Source organism: Panulirus ornatus, chromosome 20 (genome assembly GCF_036320965.1).
Source record: "Panulirus ornatus isolate Po-2019 chromosome 20, ASM3632096v1, whole genome shotgun sequence".
Taxonomy (NCBI): domain Eukaryota; kingdom Metazoa; phylum Arthropoda; class Malacostraca; order Decapoda; family Palinuridae; genus Panulirus; species Panulirus ornatus.
The window spans coordinates 68,969,470-68,979,469 of record NC_092243.1 but is presented as its reverse complement, the minus strand read 5'-3'; the positions used below and the strand labels follow the sequence as shown (position 1 = coordinate 68,979,469).

Sequence of the window (10,000 nt, the reverse complement as noted above, 5' to 3'; positions counted from 1 at the left end):
CTAGGATCCTTCAACTGGGGTCCTACTCTAACCAAAGGATCTAGTATCCTTCACCTGGAGTCCTACACTAACCAAAGGATCAGGGATCCTTCTATTCGAGTCCTACTCTACCTAAAGGGACCCCGAGATCCTTCAACCGGAGTCCTACACTAACCAAAGGATCCGGGATCCTTCACCTGGAGTCCTACTCTACCTAAAAGGAACCTGTGGTATTCGAATATCTCTGACTTATATTGATTGCTAAATTCTTATTTCTGATAACGTTTTGGTCTTTGAAGAACATGTGAATATGTTTACACACACACACACACACACACATACACACACACACACACACACACACACACACACACACACACATACATACATACACATACGTACACATACATACACACACAGACACACACAGACACACACACACACACACACACACACACACATACATACACGTACGTACACATACATACACACACACACACACACACACACACATAGCGTCCCGGGATATCCCCACATGCATGAAAACTGTGAACAATAAGTCATGTACGTGTATAATGCTACCTTCCAGCGACGTGTGAGGGAAAGACATGAAGTAGAGCCATTAGCTTAATAACATTCAAGTTGAGGTTCAATCCTATTATATGTTATTAAAAAGGAGGAGGGTGTGGTGGGGGATGATGAAGTTGCTTTTGAGTTAACAAAGTAGATGCCTCTCTCTCTCTCTCTCTCTCTCTCTCTCTCTCTCTCTCTCTCTCTCTCTCCTCTTTCTCGCTCTCTTCCTCTCTTATCTCTCTCTCTCTCTCTCTCTCTCTCTCTCTCTCTCTCTCTCTCTCTCTCTCTCTCTCTCTCCCCGTCTCTCTCTCTCATACTCTCTCTCTCTCTCTCTCTCTCTCTCTCTCTCTCTCTCTCTCTTTCTCTCTCTCTCTCTCATACTCTCTCTCTCTTACTCTCTCTCACTCTTTCTCTCTCTCTCTCTCTCTCTCTCTCTCTCTCTCTCTCTCTCCCTCTCTCTTTCTCTCTCTCTCTCTCTCTCATACTCTCTCTCTCTTACTCTCTCTCATTCTTTCTCTCTCTCTCATACTCTCTCTCTCTCTCTCTCTCTCTCTCTCTCTCTCTCTCTCTCTCTCTCATTCTTACTCTCTCTCTCTCTCTCTCTCTCTCTCTCTCTTTCTCTCTCTCTCTCTCACTCTCCCCCCCTCTCTCTCTCTCTCACTCACTCTCACTCGTTCAATTTCATTTGCGTGAGTTATGGGGGTGGAGGTTGTTTATGACCAGGCGGGGTGGGGGGGGGGGGTAAGGATACCAGTGTGACCGAAGGATATGAAAAAAAAAGAAAAAAAAGAAAAAAAAAAAAAAAGCGTTTTTTTTGTTTTGTTTTTTCTTTTGGTGACGTAAGGATAGAACAGCGTCGTGGCGAAGGGAGATCAGCGAGTGTATAGGAGTGGAGGGAGGTGGGGAAGGAAGGGTTGGGGGGTTGTTTATATAGTGTGTGTGGGGGTGTGGTGTGGTGTGGGGTGGTGTGTGGGGGTGTGTGTGGGGGTGGGGTGTGGTGTGGGGTGGTGTGTGGGGGTGTGTGTGGGGGTGGGGTGTGTGTGGGGGTGTGGGGTGTGGGTGGGAGACGGACATGGGGAGATCGTGGCCCTGGGCCAAATGGATGGATGAGGGAGGTAGCACGTCTTGGGGAGATGTGTCTGTGTTCTTCGCGGGACGAGGGAGGGAGAAAGAAGGATCATCCAGTGTTGGAGGGAGGGAGAATGGATCCAGTGTTGGAGGGAGGGTGTTCGGTGCACCATGGGAGGAGAGGGAGAGAGAGAGGGAGAGAGAGGGAGAGAGAGGGAGAGGGATTTCTATTCGAGGTAGGTCGTGGTTACCAAGAGAGACGGTGTTCTGACGAAGGGAGGTCTTCAAGTGGGGTACGAAGAGGAGGAGGATGAGGAGGAATGGTCTGTGTAGGGAAGGGAGGACATGGGAAGGACAGATAACACAAGACCTGATGGTCTATGACCAGGTTATCTGCTGGAGGACAGTACATGGGAAGGACAGGTACACACAAGACCTGATGGTCTATGACCAGGTTATATGCTGGAGGACAGTACATGGGAAGGACAGATAACACAAGACCTGATGGTCTATGACCAGGTTATCTGCTGGAGGACAGTACATGGGAAGGACAGGTACACACAAGACCTGATGGTCTATGACCAGGTTATCTGCTGGAGGACAGTACATGGGAAGGTCAGGTAACACAAGACCTGATGGTCTATGACCAGGTTATCTGCTGGAGGACAGTACATGGGAAGGACAGATAACACAAGACCTGATGGTCTATGACCAGGTTATCTGCTGGAGGACAGTACATGGGAAGGACAGATAACACAAGACCTGATGGTCTATGACCAGGTTATCTGCTGGAGGACAATGATTCTGTTTTCCTAATATATTTAGATGGAGACAGGATAGTACAGCAGAAGGCTCCTCCCCCACCCACCACTATAGATGGAGACAGGATAGTACAGCAGAAGGCTCTTCCCTCACCCACCACTATAGATGGAAACAGGATAGTAAAGTAGAAGGTACATCATATGGCACGAAAATTACCATCAAGGCACTTTAGAGAGTAATAGTAGTAGTAGTAGTAGTAGTAGTAGTAGTATGGCTAGGGTATACTGTCATGGAAATTCTATAGGAAAAGATGACTGTAAAAGAGAGAGTCTGATATGGTTTTTCACAAGCAGGCTACTCCAGGCTAGATAGATAAATAGATTTACTGTAGCCGCTACTTCATCCAGGGGGTAAAAAAAAAAAAAAAATGAAATTAGAATGTATTCTACATATTGTCAATTTCGAAGAAATTTTTTTTTTAAATTTTCGATTTTTTGGGGGGGAATTTGCAACTGATACCCGAGTTGTTTTTTTTTTGTCCAGCAGTGTTTTTTACCTTTTTTGTCCAGCAGTGTTTTTTTCCTTTTTTTGTCCAGCAGTGTTTTTTTCCTTTTTTTGTCCAGCAGTGTTTTCTTCCTTTTTTTGTCCAGCAGTGTTTTTTTTTTCCTTTTTTTTTGTCCAGCAGTGTTTTTTTTTCCTTTTTTTTTTGTCCAGCAGTGTTTTTTTCCCTTTTTTGTCAAGCAGTTTTTTTCCCTTTTTTTTTTTTTGAATGTAGTGATGGTGTACATGGTGACAATGTGTGATGGAAGTATGGACCAATTGTTGGGTAACTCTGCTGATGAGAAAACTTTTCTTCTTCTCTTTTGTATTCCATCTTCTCCCATCAGGTCTGGTCGTGCAGTGAATCTATCACGTAGACAGAAATTATCGGGAAATAGTTCATCAAAAATAGAATGGAAAAAAAAGGAAAGAAAATCTTGAAGCAAATGAGGTTTATTTTAGAAATTACCGGAATATTTCATCAAAAATAGAATAAGAAAAAAATCTTGAAGTGAATGAGGTATATTTTAGAAAGAAATTAATGGAAAACATTTCATCAAACATGAAATGAAAAAAAAGGAAGAAAATCTTGAAGTAAATGAGGTATTTTTTAGAAAGAAATTAATGGAAAATATTTCTTCAAAAATGGAATGAGAAAGAAAAGAAAATATTGAAGTAAATGAGGTATATTTTAGAAAGAAATTAATGGAAAATATTTCTTCAAAAATGAAATGAAAAAGAAAGAAAATCTTGAAGTAAATGAGGTTTATTTTAGAAAGAAATTATCGGGGAATATTTCATCAAAAATAAAATGAAAAAGAAGAAAATCGTGAAGTGAATGAGGTTTATTTTAGAAAGAAATTATCAGGGAAATATTTCATCAAAAATAGAATAAGAAAAAAATCTTGAAGTAAACAAAACATTTCATGTTCCCATTGAATTATTCCACCTTCAAAACACTTCGTTTCGCATCTTTCAACGTTCCTTCGTCATTTGATCACAGTATCCAGTATTCCCTAAATATAATAGACTTCATTTAAGGTATATACTGTAAATTAGGGAACCACCTTGTTTATGTTTGAGCATTCTGCTGTTTGATGATCTAAAGAAGTTGTAACTCCTTCTCTGTGATTTAGATTTTGGGTGCTATAAATGATTATTTATGTGATATTTTATAAGATATTTTATGTGGTATTTTTATTTGGTATTTTGTTTGGTTCTTTTATATGATATTTTATGTGGTACTTTTATTTGGTATTTTGTTTGGTTCTTTTATAAGATATTTTATGTGGTACTTTTTTTGGTATTTTGTTTGGTTCTTTTATATGATATTTTATGTGGTAATTTTATTTGGTATTTTGTTTGGTTCTTTTATAAGATATTTTATGTGGTATTTTTATTTGGTATTTTGTGTGGTTCTTTTATATGATATTTAATGTGGTACTTTTATTTGGTATTTTGTTTGTGGTGCTTTTATGTGATATTTAATGTGGTACTTTTATGAGATTTTACATGTGGTACTTTTATATTTTATACGTGGAACTTTTATATAATGTTTTATATGTGATGCTTTTGTGTGATTTTTTTTGATTGGTACTTTTATGTGATATTTTATATGATACATTTATGAGATATGTTATAGTTTCTATTATATAATTCTCATACTTTTTAACCTTGAATTGAGCTTTTTGCATCATATATGCAATTTGACAATATAGACATCTTATCTTATATCTTATTTTATCGTATCTTATATTTTATCTTATCGTATCTTACTTTACCTTGTCTTATCTTATCTTATTTTATCTTATCTATCTTATCCTATCCTATCGTATCTTATCATCTTATCTATCTTATATTGTCTTATCTTATCTTATCTTATCTATCTTATATCGTCTTATCTTATCATCTTATCTATCTTATCCTATCGTATCGTATCTTATCATCTTATCTATCTTATCCTATCGTATCGTATCTTATCATCTTATCTATCTTATCCTATCGTATCGTATCTTATCATCTTATCTATCTTATCCTTTCGTATCTTATCATCTTATCTATCTTATCCTTTCGTATCTTATCATCTTATCTATCTTATCTTGTCTTTTCTTATCATCTCATGGGACGATGGCTGGCTGGGTTGTGGTACTCACTCTGGTCTGTCTGAGGAAGATGTTCTCCTCCTCCACTTGATGATGCTCCTCTTCCTGTTGCTGCTCCTGCTGTTCTTGTTGTTCCTCCTGTTGCTGCTGCTGTTGTTCTTCCTTCTGTTGCTGTTGCTGCTGTTGTTGCTGTTGGCTGGTGGTGCGTCCTGGTGAGGTCTGGTCTGGAGGGAGGAGGAAATGATGGTATATTAACCAGGTTTATGACGCCAGTGACCGAGTGCCATGCCATGGCCGTCACACCTCCCTCCCTCCCTCACCTTACCCTCCCTCCCTCACCTTACCCTCCCTCCCTCACCTTACCCTCCCTCCCTCACCTTATCCTCCCTCCCTCACCTTACCCTCCCTCCCTCACCTTACCCTCCCTCCCTCACCTTACCCTCCCTCCCTCCCTTACCTTACCCTCCCTCCCTCACCTTACCCTCCCTCCCTCACCTTACCCTCCTCCCTTACCTTACCCTCCCTCCCTCACCTTACCCTCCCTCCCTCACCTTACCCTCCCTCCCTCACCTTACCCTCCCTCCTCCCTCACCTTACCCTCCCTCCCTCCCTTACCCTCCCTCCCTCACCTTACCCTCCCTCCCTCACCTTACCCACCCTCCCTCACCTTACCCTCCCTCCCTCCCTTACCCTCCCTCCCTCACCTTACCCTCCCTCCCTCACCTTACCCTCCCTCCCTCACCTTACTCTTCCTCCCTCCCTTACCCTCCCTCCCTCACCTTACCCTCCCTCCCTCACCTTACCCTTCCTCCCTCCCTCACCTTATCCTCCCTCCCTCACCTTACCCTCCCTCCCTCACCTTACCCTCCCTCCCTCACCTTACCCTTCCTCCCTCCCTCACCTTACCCTCCCTCCCTCACCTTACCCTCCCTCCCTCACCTTACCCTCCCTCCCTCACCTTACCCTCCCTCCCTCACCTTACCCTTCCTCCCTCCCTCACCTTATCCTCCCTCCCTCACCTTACCCTCCCTCCCTCACCTTACCCTCCCTCCCTCACCTTACCCTTCCTCCCTCCCTCACCTTACCCTCCCTCCCCCACCTTACCCTCCCTCCCTCACCTTACCCTCCCTCCCTCACCTTACCCTTCCTCCCTCCCTCACCTTACCCTCCCTCCCTCCCTTACCCTCCCTCCCTCACCTTATCCTCCCTCCCTTACCTTACCCTTCCTCCCTCCCTCACCTTACCCTCCCTCCCCCACCTTACCCTCCCTCCCTCACCTTACCCTCCCTCCCCCACCTTACCCTCCCTCCCTCACCTTATCCTCCCTCTCTCACCTTCCCCTTCCTCCCTCCCTCACCTTACCCTCCCTCCCCCACCTTACCCTCCCTCCCTCACCTTACCCTCCCTCCCTCACCTTACCCTTCCTCCCTCCCTTACCCTCCCTCCCTCACCTTCCCCTCCCTCCCTCCCTTACCCTCCCTCCCTCACCTTACCCTCCCTTACCCTCCCTCCCTCACCTTACCCTCCCTTACCCTCCCTCCCTCACCTTACCCTCCCTCCCTCCCTCCCTTACCCACCCTCCCTCCCTTACCCTCCCTCCCTCACCTTACCCTCCCTCCCTCACCTTGACCCCCCTGCCCCCCCCACCCGTGCCCCCCCCAACTCACCCCCTCGAACCCTCGAGTGAATGTCCCAAGTTCGTTATTGGCCCTTAGGAAGGGTCGTTAGTGGGCGGCAGCCGAGGGCCTGGCTATTGGCCGCTGCCGGCTCGTTAATGGCATGCGGGGAGAAGGAAGGGAAGGGAGGTGGTGGAGGTGTTTAGGATTTACTTCGCTTCTTATCGTGTGTCGTGGAGTAGGGCATGTGGGTGGGTGTACACTGGGGGAAATGGAGTTTGTGGCTTGCAAGCTCATGTTTCTCTCTCTCTCTCTCTCTCTCTCTCTCTCTCTCTCTCTCTCTCTCTCTCTCTCTCTCTCTCTCTCTCTCTCTGTCGTTTTCTGTGGTGAATCTGTGGTGGTGGTTGGGGGATGGTTGATTGGTCCTGGTCATTGTGGTAGAGTAGTTGTGTGATTGCTGTATGATTGTATGAGGAGTGTATGGCTGACTGGGTGTTGTATAGTTGACTGTCTGGGTGTTGTATGACTGACTGTATGGTTGTATGAAGACTGTATGAGTGACGAGGTGTTGTTTAGTTGACTGGGCCTGTTGTATGACTGTTGTATGATCGTATGAGGACTGTGTGACTGGCTATGTGTTGTATAGCTGACTGGGTGTTGTATGACTGCTGCATGATTGTATGAGGATTGTATGATTTTACCGGCTGAGTGTGTGGGGTGTTGTATGACTGCGTGGGTGTTGTATGACTGACTGTATGATGTGTGACTGCATGAGTGTTGTATGACTGTGGTTGTTATGTGTGGTGAGTAACTAGGTCGTTCATGTATGACTGGCTGTATGATTGTTATATGGCTACTTGTATGTTGTATGAATGAATACATGCATTCTGCATAAGTTAGATAATTTTTTGTCCTTTTTTTTTTTGTTTTATATATGGTTTTATATATGATTTTCATTTGGAGAGAGAGAGAAAGAGAGAGAGAGAGAGAGAGAGAGAGAGAGAGAGAGAGAGAGAGAGAGAGAGAGAGAGAGAGAGAGCTGACCTTGAATGAACTCTGCTCAGGTGAAATTATTTACAGGTGAGGTCTTCTCTTGGTCGAGGGAGCCAGTACCCCATATGTACGTACGTGTCTTGTACGTACGGACAACAGGGAGAATCATCGGTACAGCTGCCACGCTTTACATTTTGAATTACAAACGAAGAAATATAAAAAAAGGCCACATTCGTTCACACTCAGTCTCAAGCTGTCATGTGTAATGCACCGAAACCACAGCTCCCTATCCACATCCAGGTCCCCACAGACCTTTCCATGGTTTACGCAGACGCTTTACATCACCTGCTTTAGTAGACTCCTGTATACCACATCGTTCCATTTTACTCTATCCTGTGCATGCCTTTCACCTTCCTGCATGGTAACTCAAAATCGTTTTCACTCCCTCCTTCCACCTCCAATTTAGTCTCCCGCTTCTTCTTGTTCCCTCCACCTCTGACGCATATATCCTCTTTGACAACTTTTCCTCATTCAATCTCTCCATGTGACCAAATCATTTTAACACGCCGTCTTCGGCTCTCTCAACCAAATACTTTTTGTTTCCACTCATCTCTCTTACCCTTTCATTACGTACTCGACCAAATCACCTCAAACATCTTCCTCCGCCCATCCTCATCGTGGGGACTACTATATCTTCAAGTATAACCATTATCGCCTATTTAGATAACGACCTTTCATTCCACATAGTCTTCACTACTCCCAGAACCTTCGCCCCCTGACCCACACTATGACTCATTTCCACTTCCATGGTTCCATTTGTTGCCATATCCGCTTCCAGGTACCTGGAACGCTTCACTTCCTCAAGATTTTCCCCATCTGATCTCACACCCCCAACAACCCAGTCCCTCAACCGTGGTAAAACCCAATAACTTTACTATTATTCACATTTACTCTGAACTTTCTCCTTTCCCACACTCTTTCAGTCACCAGCTTCTGCAGTTGCCCTCTCGAATCAGCCACCAGTGGCTGTATCATCAGCAAACAACAACTGACTCACTTCCCAGGCCTCACCCCCCCCCCCCTCTCTCTCTCTCTCTCTCTCTCTCTCTCTCTCTCTCTCTCTCTCTCTCTCTCTCTCTCAGAGATCTCGCCACCCAGTCCATAAGCCAATCAAACAACCGAGGTGACATGGACTTATTCCTGCTATGGACCCACCTCCACTTGCAACCAACCACTCGCCTCCCTTCCTACTCGCACAGATGCCTTACATCCTCGATAAAAAAAAACCTTGTCCCACATAGTATGCACTTGAAAACTTCCACAAAGCATCTCTTTCAACCCTATTGTAAATGCTACATACAAATCCATCTTGTTTCTCTAAGTATTTCTCACATACAGTCCTCAAAGCAAACACCTGATCCACACATCCTCTACCACTTCTGAAATCACACTGCTCCCTCCCCAGTCTGATGCTCTGTACATGCCTTCACCTTCCCAACCATCACTTTCCCATATAACTCATCAGATGCACTCAACAAGCTTGTACATATATTGTTTGAATGCTCACCTTTATCTCCCTTGCCATAATACAGTGGCACTATACAATGCATTCCACTAGCCCTCATGCACCTCACCATGATCCATACATACAATGAAAATTCTAACTAATCCATATAAAGTTAAGAGTAAATGTGAATAAGAGCAAGGTTATTAGGTACAGTAGGGTTGAGGGTCAAGTCAATTGGGAGGTGAGTTTGAATGGAGAAAAACTGGAGGAAGTGAAGTGTTTTAGATATCTGGGAGTGGATCTGGCAGCGGATGGAACCATGGAAGCGGAAGTGGATCATAGGGTGGGGGAGGGGGCGAAAATCCTGGGGGCCTTGAAGAATGTGTGGAAGTCGAGAACATTATCTCGGAAAGCAAAAATGGGTATGTTTGAAGGAATAGTGGTTCCAACAATGTTGTATGGTTGCGAGGCGTGGGCTATGGATAGAGTTGTGCGCAGGAGGATGGATGTGCTGGAAATGAGATGTTTGAGGACAATGTGTGGTGTGAGGTGGTTTGATCGAGTGAGTAACGTAAGGGTAAGAGAGATGTGTGGAAATAAAAAGAGCGTGGTTGAGAGAGCAGAAGAGGGTGTTTTGAAGTGGTTTGGGCACATGGAGAGGATGAGTGAGGAAAGATTGACCAAGAGGATAGATGTGTCGGAGGTGGAGGGAACAAGGAGAAGAGGGAGACCAAATTGGAGGTGGAAAGATGGAGTGAAAAAGATTTTGTGTGATCGGGGCCTGAACATGCAGGAGGGTGAAAGGAGGGCAAGGAATAGAGTGAATTGGAGTGATGTGGTATACCGGGGTTGACGTGCTG

The 10,000-nt window shown here is 44.7% G+C and overlaps 1 protein-coding gene across 1 annotated transcript in view; it reads right to left on the bottom strand.

Annotated features, from left to right (window-relative positions):
- The window catches only part of LOC139756107 (uncharacterized), a 76,730-nt gene that overhangs the window by 18,357 nt on the left and 48,373 nt on the right, over nucleotides 1-10,000 (bottom strand). Inside the window, exon 3 of the mRNA XM_071675180.1 lies at nucleotides 5,076-5,248. Coding sequence (XP_071531281.1) covers nucleotides 5,076-5,248 — 173 coding nt within the window. The remainder of the gene's footprint in view (nucleotides 1-5,075; nucleotides 5,249-10,000) is intronic.